The sequence below is a fragment of the Sclerotinia sclerotiorum genome, genomic scaffold (assembly GCF_000146945.2).
Source record: "Sclerotinia sclerotiorum 1980 UF-70 scaffold_11 genomic scaffold, whole genome shotgun sequence".
Lineage (NCBI taxonomy): Eukaryota > Fungi > Ascomycota > Leotiomycetes > Helotiales > Sclerotiniaceae > Sclerotinia > Sclerotinia sclerotiorum.
Genome location: NW_001820825.1, coordinates 574,668 through 596,568, shown reverse-complemented (window position 1 = coordinate 596,568; position 21,901 = coordinate 574,668). Strand labels below are relative to the sequence as shown.

At 42.2% G+C, this 21,901-nt stretch overlaps 10 protein-coding genes across 10 annotated transcripts in view; 4 read left to right on the top strand and 6 right to left on the bottom strand.

Moving 5' to 3' along the window:
• Positions 1-2,671, bottom strand: part of SS1G_08351 (hypothetical protein) — a gene marked incomplete at both ends in the record, with an annotated part of 3,206 nt that extends 535 nt beyond the window's left edge. Inside the window, 4 exons of the mRNA XM_001590561.1 lie at positions 104-628; positions 872-1,317; positions 1,726-2,289; positions 2,338-2,671. Coding sequence (XP_001590611.1) covers positions 104-628; positions 872-1,317; positions 1,726-2,289; positions 2,338-2,671 — 1,869 coding nt within the window. The remainder of the gene's footprint in view (positions 1-103; positions 629-871; positions 1,318-1,725; positions 2,290-2,337) is intronic.
• A 3,313-nt stretch (positions 2,672-5,984) lies between these two features.
• Positions 5,985-6,425, bottom strand: SS1G_08350 (hypothetical protein; the record flags this gene model as incomplete). The annotated part of the gene is made up of 1 exon (XM_001590560.1): positions 5,985-6,425. The coding sequence occupies one exon, from the start codon at positions 6,423-6,425 to the stop codon at positions 5,985-5,987; it is 441 nt and encodes a 146-aa protein (XP_001590610.1).
• A 447-nt stretch (positions 6,426-6,872) lies between these two features.
• SS1G_08349 (predicted protein) lies at positions 6,873-7,939 on the top strand (the record flags this gene model as incomplete). The annotated part of the gene is made up of 3 exons (XM_001590559.1): positions 6,873-6,898; positions 7,351-7,596; positions 7,918-7,939. The coding sequence occupies 3 exons, from the start codon at positions 6,873-6,875 to the stop codon at positions 7,937-7,939; spliced, it is 294 nt and encodes a 97-aa protein (XP_001590609.1).
• Positions 7,940-8,220: 281 nt separating this feature from the next.
• Positions 8,221-9,351, top strand: SS1G_08348 (hypothetical protein; the record flags this gene model as incomplete). Its single annotated transcript, XM_001590558.1, has 2 exons — positions 8,221-8,391; positions 8,470-9,351. The coding sequence occupies 2 exons, from the start codon at positions 8,221-8,223 to the stop codon at positions 9,349-9,351; spliced, it is 1,053 nt and encodes a 350-aa protein (XP_001590608.1).
• Positions 9,352-11,815: 2,464 nt separating this feature from the next.
• SS1G_08347 (hypothetical protein) lies at positions 11,816-14,480 on the bottom strand (the record flags this gene model as incomplete). Its single annotated transcript, XM_001590557.1, has 4 exons — positions 11,816-12,250; positions 12,300-13,549; positions 13,866-14,208; positions 14,268-14,480. 4 exons carry the CDS (start codon positions 14,478-14,480, stop codon positions 11,816-11,818), a joined length of 2,241 nt encoding a protein of 746 aa, XP_001590607.1.
• A 312-nt stretch (positions 14,481-14,792) lies between these two features.
• On the top strand, positions 14,793-15,488 carry SS1G_08346 (hypothetical protein; the record flags this gene model as incomplete). Its single annotated transcript, XM_001590556.1, has 1 exon — positions 14,793-15,488. The coding sequence occupies one exon, from the start codon at positions 14,793-14,795 to the stop codon at positions 15,486-15,488; it is 696 nt and encodes a 231-aa protein (XP_001590606.1).
• A 933-nt stretch (positions 15,489-16,421) lies between these two features.
• On the bottom strand, positions 16,422-16,885 carry SS1G_08345 (predicted protein; the record flags this gene model as incomplete). The annotated part of the gene is made up of 2 exons (XM_001590555.1): positions 16,422-16,545; positions 16,878-16,885. 2 exons carry the CDS (start codon positions 16,883-16,885, stop codon positions 16,422-16,424), a joined length of 132 nt encoding a protein of 43 aa, XP_001590605.1.
• Positions 16,886-17,222: 337 nt separating this feature from the next.
• On the bottom strand, positions 17,223-18,601 carry SS1G_08344 (hypothetical protein; the record flags this gene model as incomplete). The annotated part of the gene is made up of 4 exons (XM_001590554.1): positions 17,223-17,312; positions 17,361-18,267; positions 18,336-18,462; positions 18,586-18,601. 4 exons carry the CDS (start codon positions 18,599-18,601, stop codon positions 17,223-17,225), a joined length of 1,140 nt encoding a protein of 379 aa, XP_001590604.1.
• A 460-nt stretch (positions 18,602-19,061) lies between these two features.
• Positions 19,062-19,883, top strand: SS1G_08343 (hypothetical protein; the record flags this gene model as incomplete). Its single annotated transcript, XM_001590553.1, has 1 exon — positions 19,062-19,883. The coding sequence occupies one exon, from the start codon at positions 19,062-19,064 to the stop codon at positions 19,881-19,883; it is 822 nt and encodes a 273-aa protein (XP_001590603.1).
• A 761-nt stretch (positions 19,884-20,644) lies between these two features.
• SS1G_08342 (predicted protein) lies at positions 20,645-21,532 on the bottom strand (the record flags this gene model as incomplete). Its single annotated transcript, XM_001590552.1, has 1 exon — positions 20,645-21,532. One exon carries the CDS (start codon positions 21,530-21,532, stop codon positions 20,645-20,647), a length of 888 nt encoding a protein of 295 aa, XP_001590602.1.
• Between the last annotated feature and the right edge of the window lie 369 nt (positions 21,533-21,901).

Sequence of the window (21,901 nt, the reverse complement as noted above, 5' to 3'; positions counted from 1 at the left end):
CAAAACCGCTGCCTTGTAACAAATAGACGCCAAAGAAAAAAGGCATAAATTCCAACCCGGGATCGTATTCCAATATGTTATTTATAGCTTCTGCTGCGCTAACAGCATGTCCCGTCGCATTGATAAAGCTTTGCGACGAGATCCATAGATCGTTATCATCAAGTAGGGAAATCGGATCCCATTTTCCCGTTAATAAAATGTGAAGGACATGCATAACATGGGTACCATAAGCCACCACGATGCGCGTTTGAATATTAGCTTCCGAGACATGATTTGAAGATGCGGTGTGAGCGGAATGAGCTGAATGAACTGAGTGAACTGAAGGAGTACCGATATCGTTATGTTCGAGAGATTTGTTGTTTGTAGAGGATTGAATATTATTGCCTTCCATGTTTTGATCATTTTGGTCATCGGGCAACGGAGGGATTTGTTCAGATTCAAATTCCCGTAGACTTTGACCATAAGCATCCAATTGTCTTGCGATTTCATTAGCATGATCATCCCACTCGCGAGCAGAACGAAAGCCGATGCCGAATCGAGGATGATTTTTGGCGTGGTAGAGATCTACGATCTCACCGAGGATCGTCATGAGGGGTAGGAAGTATCCGAATATGCTATGTCCGGTACACTCAAAGTTAGGTCCACGCCTTCTTATCCGTTGAGTACCCGATGGGGAAGTAACATGAATGCTTGAATCACCAGTATAGAATTCTCCAGCCTGCCATAATATGTCATCCATTGGCTGGAAAAGACCATCGCATTCTATGTCCAACAGAAAGAGTGGTCTGTTATAACACAATGCTAGGTGCCTATCCACTGTGTAACAAAGCCACCATATCCTTCTCCTCTCTTCTCTCTCTTCTTCAGTTACCTGCCCCGGAGTACGGGGTAATTCATCATCATCTTCTCCATCAGCATCAACATCATTGGCTCCTTCATTTGGTTGTCCGGAAGCCATCGTGGTTGAGTTTTGTGGTAACTCCCTTCCCAATTTAAGTTCGCGAGCTAATGACCAAGCTGCATTCCACCATCGAAGACTTGCTCCTTTGTACTCGCTAGCTGACACAACAGTAGCGAGATGAATATAAGTTATAACATCGTCAAGAGTTCCAGCTGCCCCAAAAGCACCTGTCTCATTTAGCGCATCTGTAGATACCGAACCGGGCATCGCTACGCCAAGACCACCCAACGCCACGCCATTAATGATTGTATTAGAGAAATTAGAAGCAGATTCATTGCTTCCATTCGTTCCGTGAATAAGAGGTTTAAGAAGACCGACAGTAAGTTCGAGTAATTTTTGACAAATTCGTCCACGAGCTGATGGACTTGCCGTTAGAAAAGCTGCGTCACTAGTTTGTGCCACAACCCATAATATACTAGCGAGTAAGGCAGGTGTACATTGCCTAGGTTTCGTAGGGTGAAGGATCGAGTGTTTGCGAAAGACGTATCCGAGAATGTAAGGAGAGGTAGGGTGCATCAAAGCTGATGACGAGCTTGCGAAATATAATTCGAGTAAATCACAAGCTAAAGGTATTGGTATGATACTGCCAAGGTGAGGTACCAATGGCTGTAGCACGGGATATCGTAGGGGTGCATTGAAGTTCTGATGTGTCACGTGTTGGTACTGGTTTGAAGGGGAGGGTAATGACATCCACCCACCGGGTGAAGGGGCATCAGAGCCCATAGGAAAACCAGTCAAAGGGCTTTCGGCTAAACGAAACTGACCTTGGGTATTACCCGAAAAATTAGGCGGGCTCTGACCCTGCATAGAATAGGGTAGATCTGAATAACCGGTCTGCGCGCTGTTGAAGTTCGCATGACTGCCACTGCCGTTCATCATGTGGGGATTTAATGTAGAGCGGTAACCGTGCATGCTTGAGTAGCCATGTAAGTGCAAGGACCCGGGGCTCCCGATTTGATCGACTTCTGCGCGGTTAACGTGAGGCTGATGTCCTTGGGATGGGATTTCGGTGAGGCTTTCGAGGCTACCGGCACGAATTCTTCCTTTCATCAATTCACGAGCTGAAGGTTTTTCGACTGCGGCTGTGTTGAGACTCAAAGACCTAGATGGTGTGTGTCGTGGGAATTCAACATTGTCATTCGTTAGGGAAGTGGCGGAAGATGGATCATTGCGAGACTCCACTGGTGATCTTTCTTCGGACGATTGATCAGTGGGTGATTTTTGTCCATTGGCGGCAGCGGCAGCGGCAGCTTGTTGTGCAAGGTCTTTTCTTGAAGCTTTTCCTCGCTTCTTTCGTTCACGGATATACTCGCATCCTAGTCCAAATTCTGTATTCTCATAAGCCTTATCCGTCGAGTCTTAATAAAAATACTTACCGACGCAATGAGCGCATGGGCTTTGGCCGTCACATTTAGTCCTGAGCTGGTTGCACTGATCGCATGCTCTGCTGATTCTCCTTCGGATTGGTCCAGAATTTCCGGTACTCCTGGCAGATGTGGCGTTATTTCCAGATATTCCTATGGCATAAGGATGCTGTCGATGCTTTGAAGCAGTGTTCCTATGAGCTTGTGAGTTTTGACGAAGGTCCACTTGCTGCTGATGAAGCTGCGAGATAGCATATTGTGAACCATGAGCAAGAGCATCTAAGCCTGAAGTATGCATGTGATTGGATGGTAAATGCCCAGCCGACATCATGTTGTTTGAGGGCATGGTGTTATATGTTGAAAAACGATGAAGGGGGTTTGAAAGCATTTTGAAATTGGGGTGTGAAAAAAGTTGCTGGAGCAAGGTTGATTCGAAAAGTCTCTGATCTAGCTGTGATGGAAGCTCTAATGATGGCTGACAGAGCTAATGGTTGGTAGGTAATGGCTTTTCGAGAAGATGGGAGTAAATGAGATTCTAATATGATTCAAAGAGCGATTCGAGCATCTATATCTCCTGAATACGGCATGGAATTGATATGGCTTTGGCTCTCAGTATATCAGCAGGACCTTCTCGAAAGAGGAAATAATAAAAAAAATAGAATAATAATTTCGACGCCACAAGATGACAGGGCAATATCTCTGTTATGAACCTATGAACTAGTGAACTAACTACATGGCGGGGTTCGCATGAAGTACCGGTAAAGGATAAGAGACATCCTCTTTTCCTGAGGTTTATTTGATCTCAACTTGTGGAGAGAACAAGGGTAGAAAAAATCAGCGAATAGATCCGGGGTGTGCAGATGCTTGTCTTTTGGTCTCGGAGGGTCTACCCCACGGCAGCATCGCCTCCGAACATCTTCCATTATTCGGTCATACTTTTTCCGAAAGCTTGAAAATCGAAGATTGATTTCTCAAGGATGCTTGATGGTTGGTATGAATAAGGTATGAAATTTGTTGAAACATCATCTCTCCGTCAATGATAACTGACATAAATAGGAAGGCAACCAGTGACGAGGTACATGTAGGTATGTATGTATGATAGCATATTGTGTTTTTGTCGTTTATCGTTTGTCGTTTTTTTAGTTTTTCTTTTAGTTTTCCTTTATTCACAATTTCACAATCCCGTTGTTCCTTCTACCAGGACCTGGTTGAGGTCGACAAGGGGTTCAAGTAACCATAATAGCTCGGGTAACTGTTGGTCAGTTAGTGGAGTAATGGAGTAGTGGAGTGACACTCGTGAAATCTTAATCTTTTTACGCCGTCCGCAAAGTCTATTCAGTGGATTGAGAAGGATTGGATGGATGAAAGCCAAGCTAATAGCTAAGTCGGTATGAAAACGGCTCTATCCTGCAAATGGCAGCTCTTAATTTTGTTAGCAGTGTTCTAGTCCACGAGCTTGCGCAATAAAATCCCCCAAGTATACGGGATCAGGGATAAAAACTCTTGTGCCTTCTAGTAGTAGTGTGGCACATGGACGAATAAATGATTCAGGAAGTTGTCAAGACAATCGATGCCCCTTGAAATGCGTGATAACCCTCGAAATTTCTCGAGATGAATGACCATCTAGGGAGGCCCCAAGTCACCGCAAATCGACACCCTCTTTCCGAGGTTGATATGACTGACCATTGAACGAACAGGGAAATTTTAAAGAAATTTTAGGTCGAGATCTACTTGTTGTTGGGACGAAAGAATGATCCGTGTAACATGTAACACTTCCCCCCTCCAGACCTTATTTCCCCATTCCTTTGTTGATCTACCTTTCCCACACCCTTTTGAAAAGAAATACATCAAGTTGAGACGAGTGCAAAAGAAAGGTGGCGCAGCTTAGTGACGATGCGGTAATGAGATCCATAAATCCACAACGAAATGATGACTGGGGAAATTGTGTTATTTCCAATCGCGCGAGTATTCCCACGGAGAGTTTTTTTTTTTACATTGATATGAGTGAGAGTGATGAGTGTGATAGATACGCTTTGCCTAGTGTTCCAGTTCCCCATCATGACAATTAATGCGCCAATGAAAATTGGACAATTTTTGGGTCTCCATTCTTCTAGAAGCAAATGCTAATAAGGTATTGTGAGTATCTATTGAATGTACTCCGTACTCCGTACTCCGTGATGTAAAAGATGTTCCATCGTAATGGTGCGCATATTATTTAACGTGAGGTACATGGAACATCAAAATCCCCTCTCTAGTTACTATTTTCAGCCCGAGGTATCTTCTTCGGGCACCACAAATGATTCTCCACTTCAATCGTTAACTCTAATCTCTAATAATTCTGGCTTGATGGGTCAGCAGTTTCCAATTTTTAGCACACACAGCACAGCACAGCACGCACCACAACACCACAGCATTCCATTCGATACGCAATGTCTTACCGAACACATACATACATGCTCTGGGAAGGCCGATGTTACGGACACATGCAAACCACGTTCAGTTATCAGTGTAGATAGATACAATATAGTATACCTATGTAGTAATGTAATCTTACATACACGTTAGTTTAGGCGAGGTTAGGTACTAGCTAGTGTTGAATGCATGTCGATTCCCATACCCCCATACATGATACATTAGACATTATACTCCATACATTCTGTATACACACGTACCGAAAAAAAAGGATTCAAAATGTGGTACGATCAGCACTGTTTCTGGTTGGATTATTAATTCTTGATCCCCGGTTACTTAAACCTCCAAGCTCCAAACGGTCCGATGTTCCTCAACCTCATTCGAGATTGCTCGTCTGCACATGCTTTCGCTTGCACCTTCATATATGTTGCTCTAATCCCAATGTGACTTTGTGCCCGACCCCAACTTCTTGGCAACTCCATCTTGATTTTATTGAGTGGATGAAAAGGTCGTAAGCAAAGTCACATTTTAAGCCGTGATCAATAAACAGCAATTCACAAATCCACTCTATCTCATCTCCAAGGTTGGTAACAGTCGGGTCACGTCAGGCTTTCAAAAGGGGGTGCAGCATGCAATATGCACCTCCAACAGAATTTTGTAAGGTTCTGTCCTTCTCCAGATCGAAAAAAGACTCCACGTAAAATCAGCTGCGAGGTCTTTGAAAAAAATTGGAACTGCCATATGCAGGTGCAGCTGTTAATTGTCCAAAATGCGGAGTCCCGAGGAGATCCATGTTAGGTTTTCCCCGTGAAATTCCCCATCCCCATGAAATTCAGGAGTTCTGACTTTCTTATTAACTTCGGAGTCGGTAATTCCTCGCTCTCCTAGTTAGTTGACCTTAGTTGATATTCGATCTGTATCATTATGCACATTATTTATTTCTCTCATTCCAAGCAGGGGTTTCGATTCTCGGTAGCTAGATATGGACATTTGACTGTGCCAGGATCAGATATGATATCGATGGCGTAGGCATTTCGTCTCGAGCTCCGTGTCTAGGGTATCGAAGGGATTGGTTATTGGTTAGACGATGAAGCTTTAGCCAGCCAGCCACCCGAGAAGCGCAATATGGCCCGTGTCTCGTCAGGAGCCGAAATCCGCCGCAGTCAAGGTGGAAATCTTAATATTGAAGCGATAATGCTTGTCAAGTTGTTATTGATGTGTGGTGTGGACATACATACGTGCCATTTTCACCCATAGATAGCTATTCCGGGAATCCCCTTTTTGCTAAGCCTTTCAATTCCCAAGTGCGTCGTGAAAGTTATCGAATCGTGAGCCAAAGAATGTCTAGACCCGTGTACTGATAAATTGATTTTCAAGGAACAAGTCGACCAATACTCTGATAAACATGAGAACGACGGGAAAATCTCCGATTTCTCCACGTTCTGGTGAAACCTTGTACTGTAGGCGGAGGAAGCGCTGCGGTGGATGGGCCGATGTTCCCGCACTTTTGCTACCTTGTTACCCCAGATCAACGAGCCTCTTACCAAAAATTCTACAGCTTCATGTTCTTTGCGTTTCTTGATTGAATGATTTGCTTCACTCCCAAAACACCAGCTGACTTGAAGATCCTTCTTTTCATGCTTCCTTAAAATCTGGTAATCGCAAAATCTTTCCATCGCACAGGACATGGATTTGGAGGGTGGGAAAATTGTTACCAATGTAGAAATTCATATCGGTCCTTCAATGGCGAACAATGGATATCGGGGGGATTCGAAACAGTTGTATGGCTTAGTACATTCCAACTTGGAACTAGGATGAAAATGTGGAGGGATCACATAGTAAGATGCATTTTCTCTCCACCACACGTGTTGACCCAGGTGCTAAAAAAGAACTTCATAGACGCTTTTTCGATGCAAACATGCTCCCATAGGAAGATTGCTAGAACTGTACAATGGAGGTTGGAATATCTTTTAAGGTCAGACGCTGATATTCATGGGTTGGCATACCAACTCGAGTGACGACTCTGTATGTCGTGTCACTCTGAATAACTCGAGGTGATGTGATACTGCATTTCAAGCCGACATGAGATCAATGTCGCAGTATTGTAAGGTAGGACTAGTTCAGACTAGGTCAATATGATGCCATCGCAATTCTTAACCTCGTAAGGTTTAGTAATTGTTGTAAGTCATCCTTTCAACGTCCTTCCCGGAACCATCTCTCAATGTTGGTTGATTGATCTTAACAGTGCGAACTTTGGCACTTACTGAAACGTCAGCCGCCATACTTAAACCGCGATGTTACGAGGTAAGATGATTGGAGAGCTCGAAAGGTGGTTAGAAATTGATACCCAAAACTCATCCCTTTATTAATAGCAATTTCATTCCTTTCTCTTAACTCAAGCCTCTATAGCCATGGCTGAAGCTATTGAATTCCAGACTTGTTGAGATTAATGTCCTTCCTACTCACTTAGGAAGGTACTAGGTAACAGGTACTTGATGAGTTACTGGGGGAGGGGTAGTACCTCAAAGGTGTCAAAATCCATAACAAAGCATGTGAATATGTTATTTCACTATCAAATCATACCTAATGAACTGATCGCCAGACATTTTGTAGCCGATATGATAACAGACGGATAATCGATGCCGAAGTTAACCAGGTTCACATCCTAGTGGATGAACGTGATAAGAGATTTTCACGTGATAAAAATGGTCCACGTGATAACGACTCTTTACCGGAGTCTATACAAACTTCCTTCGTTAGATCTACCGAGTCTCTTACTTATGATTGGTTAGAAGTATCCCCAGTCCGGAGTATTTTGGTTCAGTGTTGTGTTGAAAAAGATTACATCATTGGTCCTATGTCCGTTTGTCATCACCATTTGTCAGCCAGTTCTCATCACGTGATGAAGAATGACCTCACTGGCCAGACCTTTCCCTTTTCATGTTTACATATTTACATGTTTACAAGCACTAATATCTAGATATATCACGGGAATTACTAATATGTGAATTGCCGACTAAAGAATCCCGACGGTGTTAAATTTATGCTTTCAGCATATCATTCACGGCTGCTCATGCTCCCGGTGCAGTGCATGGCATAGCGCAGAGAAATCCCCAATCGGTTCTGCCATTAACCTTATTGGAGACAACATTGCTAATATCATCGCCATTCCGGTACCAGTAAGACCACCGGAATTCCGTGATTAGTTTACAAAAAGCAAGACTACAGAAAAATTGTTAGTAATATTGGGACTTTAGTATGGAAGTGATTATTGATCAATTCATGAAACGTCACTGTGGTGGGGCATCTCTTTGCAACTCCGCCGAAAACCTCCTGACGTCCGTTATAAAGACATATACGTATATATATATTTATCTTCCCACCTGCAACTGTCCATATTTCTATCACTTACAACTCCATCTTCTACACCATCTCTACGCCATTAAATTTCAAGTCCGCTAAATTTGTTGAAATCTAATCAACATGTCCCAAACAATCCCTACAACTACCAAAGTCTGGAGAATCAAAGGAACAGACGGATTCCATGGCTTGGAATATGATGCTCAAGCTGAACTCCCAGCATTGGGTGACAACGATGTTCTTGTCAAATTTCACGGTGCTTCGTTGAACTATAGAGACTTGGTAATGCTCAAGGTAAGTTCTGCGCGCCTTCTAACATTATTCCTGGCGGCTTTTCTTTCATAGGCAGATGCTAATCAGTTCTTCTTCTAGGGCCTATATCCAGCTGCTATCAGATTGGGTGTCATCCCCGGCTCTGACGGTGCCGGCGAAGTCCTTGCTGTTGGATCAAAGGTATCTCGATTTAACCCGGGCTCGAAAGTCGTTACTCTTTTCTCCCCACGTCACTACGGTGGTACGCTCACCCCATCAACCCTGGGACTCGCCTTGGGTGGTGGCTCTGATGGTACCCTTCGTCAACACGGTGTCTTTAACGAAGAAGCGCTCGTAGAAATGCCTTCTTCACTTTCCTACCTTGAAGCCGGCACTCTTTCCTGTGCAGCTGTCACAGCTTGGAATGCTCTCTACGGATTAAAGCCGCTCAAACCTGGTGATGTGGTCCTCACACAAGGAACTGGTGGTGTTAGCATATTCGCTTTGCAATTTGCTAAAGCAGGAGGGGCAACCGTAATTGCTACGACCTCCTCCGATGCCAAAGCTGAAACACTCAAAAAGCTCGGTGCCGATCACGTCATCAACTATAGAACCACTCCTGAATGGGGTGCGCATGCCAGATCCCTCACTGAACAATCCATCGGTGTATCGCACGTTATTGAAGTTGCTGGTGCTAATTCCATGGCACAGTCCTTAAATGCCGTAAGATTTGAGGGTGTCATCAGTATAATTGGATTTTTGTCAGGAGAGGCAGAAGAAAAGGAGCCGTCATTCTTGCAAGCTTTGACCAAAAACTGCATTGTTAGAGGTGTAGCCGTTGGAAGCCGGGAATTGTTCGAGGATATGAACAGGGCCATTGATGCAATGAAGATCAAGCCGGTGGTTGATGAAAAGGTATTTAAGTTGGAGGAGCTTAAGGACGCTTATCAATATATGTGGGAACAGAAACATTTTGGCAAGTTGGGCATTACATTTGAGTAAAGGCAACTGAGCATGCCATCTTACTAGGGTATCATACTCTGGACTGCGTTGAACATCCAAATCAATTAAAGAGTTTAGTTAATTATACTTAAAAGATCATCTAATTTTTCAACCACTGGAACAACACAGCTTAGTCAGCTGGCCCAGATTCTTGTGCTCTGCATCTCAACTACTAAAACAATCCAAGATATGCCACGACTTCAATATGACCATTATATCATTATTATTATTGTAAAGGGTTAGAAACATATATGAAACATCTCTACATAGAAATATCTTGTTTCGTATTTTAACCTGTCTACCAAATATTTCTCAGATATTCCTCCAGCATACTCGTCTTCACACATTCACTCTCTCCCATACATCCAGAAAACCATCATCAGTCAGTGAAAAAGACTACTCATTCTATCATCCTAAAAATATATGTGCATTTTCTCACTCATTCTCTATTCCCCCCTTCTCATCCTTTCCTTTATCCCACTCCAAACCATATAATACGTCGATGTCCACAAATTTGAAGCCTCAACGGCAACTTTGCTAATTCAAACTATATTACACAATGAGATTTGCAGTAAGATGGGCAAGATATAAGTCTTATATTTTTTTTTCAAACAATGGCAAGATGCTAAGATGTATTACCTTGTATGTACGTGTTTGAACTTGAGGGTCTTGTCAATCAATATAGATTCAAGTCTAGGTTCGACGGGCTTTAATGTTTGCAGAGCTGCGGTTTGCGTAGATATATGGCTAGGAATGTAAGCGGATGTGTTAACTAGAAGTGGATTTAAGAATTTTCTTGTTCTTGGCTGTTAGTTATATTTCATAAACCTTGAAGCGCTGTGAATCCCCGTCTTTCTTTTTTTCTTTTTTTCTTTTAAAAAACAAAAAGATCCGATGAATGGAATTATTGATATTGCGGATTCTCTATACCTATCTATACATGATATATATTCACTGCAACACTACATTCGAATAGTGGAGGAAACAAAGCCACATTTTAGCGAGCACTCAGGGGCATATAAGATACTTTTTGTGAGTCTATAGCTTTCCTCAGAAAACACCTTGAGCCTATTAAAGCCTAAACATGAGAGGCTTGCCATTTTGATTAGTCTGATAGCTTGAGCTAGGGCGGTAGATCATACGCAGGTTTAAGGCAAGTCAAAAGTTCAAGGTTAAGGATAGATAGATAGATACATCCTAAGAAAGCAAGAAATTAGTAATTAGGGAATCATAAATATATTATTTCTCAGATTGTAGTTTATTTATTCAAATCATATAACCAAGTTAAAAAGTTCAGAAATTAAAAGATTGAAAACCTCTTCAATACTAATCACAATCTAAAAATGAATTCAATAAATAATCTTTTAAAAATCAAGAATTGATTATTATATAATAAGAGCGGAAAGATGTACTATTTCATATTATATAGACTATAATTTTAATATCAGTAATTTACTCATTTCTTTCTTCAATAAGACATAATCATTTGAAGAAACTTCGGTTTAGTACCGTGACAATAAATAATCTCGTCCATTATCATAACCAAGTTCACTACTGCCATCCAATGAACCAGACAACTACTTTCCACAGGTTCTGAATATGCATTCCTCTATTTATAATTGAATACTTCAGTGTAATATTACACTAATTCCTAGCAGATTGACAACTCAAATGCCGACCTTCCTATTCTTCTTGTTGACCTCCTGGGATCTTGGCAGCATATGCATATATATTGCATGATGCATATAAGGAGCAAACAAAACTCAACTTTTAATTCATTCTTTCCTTTTTGGTATACTGTTTGTTTGCTTTCAATATTTTGATTTCAAAGCACTTTAATTCCGAAGGCCGAATACCTAACCCTATTCCTTCATTTTTTGAATATATACTCGCAGCTTAACTACTTAGCTAGAGAATCAATCAATTCAATCTGATGCTCTTTCTGGTCTCAAGAAACCCAATACTTCTACATCATTCATTATTTTCTCGTTTTTTTATTCACACGAAATTATGAAAACCGGAGACGAGCTCGAAACTCCTTATAACATCCAATTTAGAGACTCTGTGAGACTATGCAGAATGCATATATAAGTGAAAAGAGGCAAGACTTACGATTTTGCCTATACGGAGAAATGGAAAGTGTGTTTGTTGTACGAAGCAAGTATTAAGAGACATGAATTTCATCACTGTGAACATCACATTAACGAAAGTCGAAGCATACATACAGGCTAGTGTGAACAGAAGCATGACATGAGTATGAAAAGAAGCGGACTATCAGACTTTTAATCTTCAACGGAATGCCAAGACAGCCTGTGGAAAGCGCCATGATTGTTCTGTTTCCAAATTACTATTCTCAATCAAATACCCTTAGGTTGCATGATAATACTCGCTTACTAGATCAATGGTATCCTATAAATATCTCAATTAAATCCCTGGTATCAAGTACAATACACACAAACATATATCACAAATGTGCTCTAGCTGTCAAAGACTGTCTTCTCTTCTCCCTCCTTAGTAATTCTTTCTTATCCTCCTCCGACATCCCTATCATCCCCGATCCTTCGGCAAATAGCCTCTGACCCAATTCATCTGCAAGTCTTAAAACTCTTGTTGATACAGTTGCTCCATCTCGCCTATTCTTTCCTTCTCTCCTTGACTTTGCAATCTTTTCAATAAAATCCCATAACTTCCCTTCTGCCATAATCATACCAGTCTCTGGGCTTCGGTTTGGTGTCCATTCTGGGGCAAGTCGAGCTCGTGGCTGGACCTTGGTGATTTTACTCTTAGATACTATTACAATACCTTCATCTTCGAATCGTTGATATGCATTCTTAAGTGTTTCCTTATTGACGGCTTCAAAGTAGGATAAATCACCTTGGTGATAAAGAGTTTTGCCAAGCTTGATTTTGTTAGCGAGGTAGTTATGGGTTGCATTAATATGAACTTACTAGTTGAGACCCATCATGAGCTTTCTTGACCTCCAGCCAAACATCATCTGGCTTGTTTGGAGGTGGTGTAAAGCCCATGAGAGAAACAGCACCAAGCCAAAATGCTTCGATGAATGGCCAAATCAAGAAACAGTAAAAATCGTAATTCTCACGTCCAACAGAACGTTCGTGGTCAGATATACCAATATTCAAAATCTTCCCTTCTGGATCTCGGTCGAGTTCAATGATATTATCTACTTCCAGATCGTGTAGAGTGTTGTCCAGATTAACGGCTAATCCTTCTGTCGGATAGATGAATTCACCTCGGAAGAGTTGTGAGAGGAATTGAACCTGGTTTCGAAGTTCTTCGTATGATATATTTTGATGAACTTTTCCTCCGCCACGTTTTACATTCATATACATACTGGCACTAACTAGTGCTTCAGATATGAATAGATGTATTGTCATGTTTCGATAGAAAGACAATTGGAATCGGTCAACGGCATAGTATGTTTCTTCCGCCAAGCCATCCACCCTCCCTACAAGATCCTTACCAAGAACCTCAAGAGCTCGCTCAACCACGGCAGATGTAGTAGCGCCAGCAAAATGAGCTACGCGCCCTCCCTTATTTCTAACTCGTTCACTAATCCATTCGACTCGGCGTATAAGTTCTGATTTACCAACACCGCGGCCTCTCAAAGTTAATAGAACTGTTCCGACCAACGCAGTAGGCATGACAACTGAGACTGCGTTGATATCAGATAGAACCTTGTAACCCAACGTTCTCAGTAACTTTTGTCGAACACTAGGCACATTAATACTCTCAAAGTCAAGCGTTTTTGGCACCCCTGACGATCGAGCTTGTTGTTGTAAGATAAAATCTCGTAGACTCCAAGGTTCATGGAATCGAACATCCACGCGACCTAACTTTAAAGATAAAACTGATGACGCTGAGAGAAAGTCTGCTAAATTCTCCTTTTTCTTTGGAATTCCAAGCAATTCCCCAACATAACCTTCGGTTTCGATGACCTTATCATACTGAGTGCTGACAGGACAAATGATAGTATCTTTAACTCGACCGGAAAGGATACTATCCAAGATAAAACTCAAAATACCAAACTTGGGTGGTAATAACTTTCCAGTTCTTGATCTTCCACCTTCGATGAAGCACTCAAAATTGTAACCGCCTTGGAGAAGAGTATCTATATACGATTGTACAAGAGTTGTATACAATGCATCATCCCCAAAACTTCTTCTTATCCACATAGCGCCTATAAAATTAATATATGTTAAGACTGTTATGGGATTTTGACTAACCTGCATGTTGTAAAAAGCTCCCCACTATAGGGAAATTCAGATTGTCACCGGCCACGACGGTTGGTAAAGCTATACCAAGGCGATAGCAAATTAATTGTAAAGAAACATAGTCTACATGAGATCTATGACATGGAAGGAAAATGATGGATGTTTTGTCCTTTTGTGCTTTTTCAGCAACATTTCGTAATCTGAGAACTTCCTCACTAGAAACATGTATACCTACATAGTTATTAGTAAAGATTTTCGTCAGATCATTATCGCAATCCTTACCTTGATGATATGCTCTGGTTAAGAGTTGAGTGCACAGGTAATAGGCTCCTCTAATGAATGGCCTACTCTCCATCTTGCAAATCATATCACTTGTCAACTTTTCCGAAAGCTCTTGCAAACTATGTTCAATGGCCGACTTCCTCTGTGATCTTTTCGTATGGTATAATGGGTCATCTCTATTCAATAATCCTTCCAGCTCCTCAATCTCTATCCTTTTCTCCGCCAATTCAGTTATTCGTTTTTGTAAGATAGGCGTAGACATAACGGCAGCTGTCATATTTTCCGAGAATCCAGGGTAGAATATAGGTTGTCCGATGAAATGATCGTAGGCACGCCATCCTGTCTAGAAGAATGTCGGAGGTTAGCAATGGACAACGCATTTCAATTGATGAAAGTACTTACTCCTGAAACATGCAAAGAAACCTCTCTTAAAAACTCCAAAGGACTTGACCTGAATCTGGCCATATGCTCCACCAGGTTCCTTTCTTTCTCGCCATCGTGAGGTCTTTCCGGAGGTTCGATATAACCACTAGGATGTAATGTTACTTGATCACCTAGGATTTCGAGATCAGGAGCAGAAGTCCTTGGAGGAGATGAGGTTTTAGTATCTGCCATATTTGTCGATATTCAAAAGGTGATGATGTTATGAAATGATCATTGTCGCATAGGATCATTAATTGCCGTAGCCAAACACATGCATTGTTGTCGGAAGCTTATTTTTGAAGCATTGTTTAGGACTAAATATTTAAGCCTCGGTGAGGCATTCCGGGCGCGCGCCATCACCCTTGAAAGGCACCGGCGGAATCTGGGGTCACCAAAAATAGTTTAGCGTTTACGATCTAGAACTTTTTTTTAGCATGTGAATTCTAGGAATATAGGCTTCTTCAATACTTTGCGACAAATTCAATCAGGAACAAATCCCCAAAGATGGCATCGAAAGATAATAACATCGCGACTCAATTATTATCGCGAGCGCATTCTCCTGATACTACGAACAGAATCTTCACTGAGAAAATAAAACAGCGACCATTACACCTCAAACCTACAGAACCAAACAATGAACAACAACATCGTCGCCTCGAGCGACAGCGAAAACTTGCTCTACGTAAGAAGAAATTGAAGCCCGCCCCGCTGTCAGCTAGAGAGAAGCGTGCTTTATGTCTATACGATGTACCCAAATCTGCACAAAAATACAGCATTTACGAACCTTTACATAAAATGTGGTTGGGATACATTTCGGAAGTGTTAGGAGGGGAAAACTGTATGCCAGTTACTGGACCTGCAGCTGCTAAATTATGTAGTGCCGACTATCATGGAGCGGAACTTGAGGTTGTGAGAAGTAGGTGTGTGGGTAGGGTCGGTGTCAAGGGAATTGTGATTAAAGATTCCAAGGGAGTTTTTGAGATTATCACGAAGAATAATGATTTGAAGGTTCTGCCGAAGGAAAATACTATTTTCAAATTTACGATACCAACCCAGGTGGCCAACGGCGATATGAAGTCAGAGAAGGATGGAAAATCGACCAAAGATTTGGTGTTCGAGTTACATGGTGAACAATTCATGTACCGAGCAGCTGATCGAACGAACAAGAAATTCAAACCACATTTCTTACCTCATGTATGAAAGATTAGATTGTTGGATGTTCTACATTGATGTTTCTGGATGAAGCAGTTTGCAACCACTCTTCCCGGACGCGATGTCGCGCGCACTACTAAAGCGCTTCCATATAAGTCGACAAAAGTTCAGAGACAGTGGAGGGGTATTCGATCTAAATTGGAAGTCAACCAGTATTCTATTGAATGACATCAATTGCAGACCAGCAAGCGAGACATTCCATTAATGCCATCATTATGTACCTCATTGTGTAAACATCGACACATAGGTATCATACCACAGCGAGACCCAAGCTAGAAGCCACATTCTCATCCCTCGATACACGCGCAAATGTCAGTTCTACGATATTGGTGATGGTCGAGCAACATCAAATTTCCCCCCTCACAGGCTCATAAGAATGAGCCGGCAAATAAACAACATATCCAACTGTATCGGGTGGTGCTTCAGTTCTAGCTCCCGGCCTCTAAAACATCTATCCTGCGTGTTGTACACGTCTTTGTCGATGCTTTCATGAAGCAATCATAGTTAAGCTTATCACAACAAAAATTAAACCCACGAGTACGACGATGCTTATGGCTATATAAATGACGAGAGCATTTCTCTATCCGCAGACAATCTCATCATTGTGCGTTAGAAGGCTGTGATTGTAGAAAATCACTACGGCAGTTACTATGTTCATAGGAAGAGCGAGGAGGAACCAAGAAAGATATTGCTGAGAGTGGACAGGCTATATCAGAGAATGACGTGGTATCAAGAGAGTCGGAATCAATTATACGTAGATCCTCTCTAGCACAAAAATAATCCAGAAATCTTCATAACCTCCAAAGCTCAACCGATATCTCCACATAGAAATCTACAAGATCTTCTCAACGAAAACCAACCCCAAAAACCAAAGCCTCCCCAAAATAGTGCTGACCACATCCATCCCATATAACACATATTTTATACACCACACAACTCCTCTCCAGCCCCAGCCCCAGCCCCAACTCCAACTCCAGTATCATCTTCACCATCCATCCATCCATCCATCCATCCCTCATCTTCCGTGCCTCCCGCCTCCCGCCTCCTACAAACTCATTTAATAACAGATAACACCCCAATCATACATTCATTATTTGACCCTGAAATAATCTTACCATAATTATTCGTAGTAAAACTCTTATATAAATTCGTCAAAATCATCAAAATCGTCAAATCAAACTCATATATATACCCATCAAACTATAAGAAATAATACTCGCAACACTCGCTTGGCAGATTGAAGAATAAGTATTACTACCTACGCAAGTTATATATTTACTTCCGTATATATATATATACCTAGTATTCATGATATAATTTCCGCACCAATTGGATTTCCTCTTCTCTCCTTTGCTCTTCTCCTCTCAAATCACTCACCCACTCATGGATGAATATCTATCAACCTCTACAAAAATCCCAGCGAAAATCTAGCTATATACATCCGTATCTCTCCACACCTAGGTAAACAATCCTGGCTCGAAAATCATCCAATCGGCCCCTCGAGCCTCGACTATATTTAACAACAATATCAGAAATCATCTGATCATACTCAGAAGGACGTTTATGGGTATCGTATCATCTCATCTCTAATGGCCTATCGTTCGTTCATCAACTATCCTATCGGTAAAATTGTTTTGTACTCCTGACGCCATGGAATCATTGGGTATGCGAGATGGGCTTGCTAATTGCGTAGTTTCCTCTTCCTACTCTACCACAAATAACTCAATACCATAAACTAATCAGCTCCTCACTAACAGCACTTGGAGTCAAAGCTCCCGATTCCGTGATGAGTGCTGAGATCAGATCGGGAGGCTGTGAAATAATCAGTAATATATCAAAATCTCAATGGAAATTACTTACCGTAAAGTCAACTGGATCAACAGCACCCAATTTTGATATCTCAATCTTTTCTGCTTCAAAATATTCCGTCCTCTCCTCAGTCGTTGGAGTTTGATCCCCAGGTCTCTCCTCAGTATCATCCTCAGTACGAAAATCGATAATCTCCTGATCTATCCCAAGATCATATTGTCCCAAAGGATATAATCGTACAAACTTATGACTTTCGGCCGCTACATAGAAAGGTTTCCCTGCCGCCTTTGCCAATAGCGCAATTTGATATGTTCCCAATCTCGAAATGACTCCTCCATTTTCTACCACCCCTTCGGCACCAACAATAACCAAATCAACCTTCCCCATAGCGTATCCTACAGCTCCTTCTGATATCGTAGCAACTGGTACACCTTTAGCTCTTAATGATGTAACGACTGCTTTACTCTCCGAACTCCTCGCATCATTCATAACATAAATGACATTAAATCTAACATTTCCACCTGTAGCTCTCGCCTCGGCCGCTTTATCCAATAGAGCCCCAACAACTCTACTTCCCCCATGAGTTAACACCACACTCCCATCCCTAATAAAGTTTCTCCCATAGGTAGCTATCGTATATCTAGCCTGCTTCGCTCTCGTAACGAACAATCTTCCATTACTCAAAAGATGCTGTCGAACAGTTTCAAAATTGCCCGTACTGGAAGGTTTTAAAGATTGTATCATATAACGTTGAAATAAATCCGTTCCAGCAGATAATGATATGGAATTGGGAATTCGGGATTTCAAATAATCCGATTGGGTTTTAACTAAATCGAGGGTTTCGTAAACGGTGACGGCGCGAGAGGAAGCGAGAAGTTCAATAAGTGCTTCGATTGCAGCGACGGGCATGGTAACATCGGGATCATCGTTGAGAAGTCGGTGGTAGGTTTCTACTATACTAATAATGCAGAGATTATGAGTCAGTGAGGGGTTCTTTGGGAATTGGGTTCAGGGAGAGATATGTACTCGAATTGCTTGGAATCTTTCTTTTGGGGAATATTTCCTATGGAAGCCATTTTCTTCAATGCAGGAGGATGTCCGGGGAGTGCTGGTGGAGTGGTACTTCGAAAGCTTTCTTCGAAAAGAGGTGTCGCTATTGAGGAGGGGAAATTTTGTTAGCAAGGCTGTGACGCACTACGAAATGTATTTTTGACGGCGCCAAAGCTAGAGGAATAATAGTTGATTAATCGCATGGACATTTTCTGGATTTACGAACCTGGTTCTGGATCCATATTAGGTGTGTGGGATGAGGAATCTTGGAATTTAGTGAAGATTTGAAACTTATGTAAGAGTAGATATTTCTTAAATTTACTCAATATATGGAACATCAATAGAGTCATGAATTTGTTTGCGATACAACTTGATTGATGTCTTCCAATCCAATCTAATCCAAGTATTATCAAACAATGAAATGGTGACCGGGGTATCTATCAGCCAATCATAGATGACTTCACGTGTAGCCTTATGATACAACGATAGGCTGTGGGGAAGGCCGAATACCTAGCAACTAGCAACTAACTACACTACTCGTTCAAATGTATAAACGCAAAACTATCGCTATTGATCTTGACAACGTTACAAAACTTCATAAAGAAATGAATTAATTCAACCGATTTTAATTTATTCTCCTGATAATGATATAAGAAATCCACCAGCCAAAAAGAGACAGCCCAACCGACTCTCCTCCAAATCATGGAAACTATCGACCCCGCTACAGGTAAACCTCTACCAACCGACGCCCTCCAACGAATCCTCTTCATCGCAACCTCAGTTCACATCTACAACATCCCACCGCTCACCTCCAACAAAGGCTACGTAGCCTCCACCTGGACAGCAGACAACAACAAACGGCAAATCTTCACTGCACGAATTCGCATTCTGGAAACCGCAATCCCAGATAAAAATGGCGAGGATAAAGTCAAAGCAGACATATTACTAGAAGATCCAAGCAATGGACAATTATTCGCCGCGGCTCCATACACGGTAACAGAAGTGGTAGAACAGGTATTGGACAGTTCGCGATTTTTCGCAGTGAGAGTCCAGGGTGAAGGAGGAAGGAAAGCGGTCCTCGGAATAGGATTTGAGGAGAGATCGGAAGCGTTTGATTTTAGTGTGGCGTTGCAAGAAGTGAGGAAGACGTTAGGGATAGAGGAGCAAGGAGGAGGAGGAAAACCTATAGCTGCGGGGATGAAGAAGGAATCCGAGAAATCGGAGGTGAAGAGGGACTTTAGTTTGAAGGAGGGTGAGACGATTACGGTTAATATTGGAGGGAGGGGTGCAGGGAGGAGGACTCCGAGGAAGAGTGAGGAGTCTGAGAGAGGGTTGGGTGGGTTTTCTTTGCCGCCTCCGCCGGTTGGTGCGAGCATGGGGTCGTTTTTACCACCGCCGCCTAGTGCCCAGGAAGTTAAGGCTCAGAAAAGATTAAGTCAGAATAATATGGAAGCTCCTTCATTACCGGAACCATCAGCTGAGGAGCTAGGATTTGATGATGGGGAGTTTGGAGAATTTCAATAGAGAAATAGTGAACGTCAAGACTTAACAAGGTAGGCAGATGGATGTCAAGATTCGGGAGAGACAAGGAGCAAAACTAGGAAGGAATTTTGGCCATGGAAGCTCTACGAATCAGTCTTATTCTTGATCCAAACTGATGAGATATCCAAGATCTGATTCTGTCATCCTTGTGATGAAACAACCAGTAGAAACCTGGCAGCCATAGTTGAGTTGAGGAAAAGTGTAGTAGCATTGTCGAACTAAGTCTCCTGTCATCATTAAAGCTTCTAAGAAAGCTCAATCAAGCAAATTCACAGAGCAAGGGATTTCAATAGGCTACAATGGAGCAATATTCAAGGCGCTCAAAGATCGGAATGGAGTTCAGAGGGTGGAGATCAATCTGAGGAATTAGGTGGGTGTTACTTTTATCTACCTACCTACATCAATGAATCAATACCATACATATACATACATGTATCACGAGAATCTCCTTTGCAATCAATTTCTGTGATGGGATAACACTGTAAATTACAAAGAACCTTCCTTGTATACAATTTTACGTACATTCTACATAAAGTATGTCCAAAAGCTTCAAAAACATCGAACAAAGCATATATATAATCTCCGATTTTAGGTAATCCTACCTACATACAGCAAACACGATTTTTCATTTTTCACCCCTACCTACTCTACTACTCATTCTCATCCACTCTCAAAAACCACTCTCAAAACCTGTACCATCTTACAAACCCCCTACAAACATCTCATCCCCAAAAAAGGTAACTTCACCAAACCTGATCAACCCCATTCCTCTCCCTTAACGACTCCCCTCCATCCTCTTCTTCGCTAGTTCTCCCCTTCTCCCTCCCCTCCCCCTCTTTCTTCCCTGCACAAACCTCAATCAACCTCTTACTACTCACCCAAGGTAAACTTTTACATTTCCTCTCACCCAACACCTCATCTTTCATATACAAAAACGAAGATCTCCTCCCGTTACCCTCCTCTCTATCCTTTCCGTCCATCTCATCGCCCCTCCGCTCCCATACATCCATACACCCCTTTTCATCCCCCCACGTTCCATCGCAGAAGGCCAATTTCACATCATTACAACTTTTCGCAGCAGCCGTCGGCGTCATCCTCGCACTTTGTTGGGGCGTAGGTGTTGTGATAGCTGTTTCTATTGCAAAATCTCCACCTTCCCCTTCCCCAAAACCTAAACCTGAACCTTCTCCCGTTTCCGTCTCATCATCTTCTTCTCCTTTTTTCTCGGCTTCCTGATTTCCTAGTTCCGTAGTCCATCCCTCAGCCGACCCAGCCCTTTCTTCCGCTAAAGGTGATAAATCACATTCATCCCATCCCCTACTCAGTCTTTCCACTTCTTGACTATTTTGCGGTGAAGAGGACGCCGCAAAGAAATTTACTGGTGAAAAAACAGGGGCGTCTGTATTCCAAAATTCGTTGGATTGTTTGCTTATAGCAGATGACCAGTGCGATCCCGAGCCATGCGCACTAACACCACTAGCTACCGGTTGAAACGCAGGCGTATTAGCATTCAAGTGCCCATCCTCTTGTCCATGTCCGTATCCATATCCATGTCCATAACCATGTCCATACCCTGCCGCAGTCCCACAGCGAACGAAAGAATCCCAATACCCCTTCTGCCACTCGAGCATTCCCTCATTAATTCTCGTCTGCCGTGCAATCTGCATCCAGCGCCACCTTCTCTCCTCTTCCTCGCCAATTTGATGTAGCCTCTCTGTTATAATCCTTCCCTGTCGCGAACACTCCTTGATACGGCATTTCAACCATGAAATTTGTTTTTTCAGTTTGCGGCGCGTGGGTACTTGTGTAGATATGGAAATTAAAGGGCTAGAGATGGCAGAAGAAGGTGCTGCGATACTCGGACTATCGACTCCAGAAGCGAGTTGAAGAGAAGAAAGGCTCGCTTCCGTTGCCGCGATTTTTTGTCGAAGAGAAAGTGCTTTCAAGTTTTCCCTCGAAAGAGATAGAAGTAAATAATGGTGTTCTGGATTGAGGAGTTG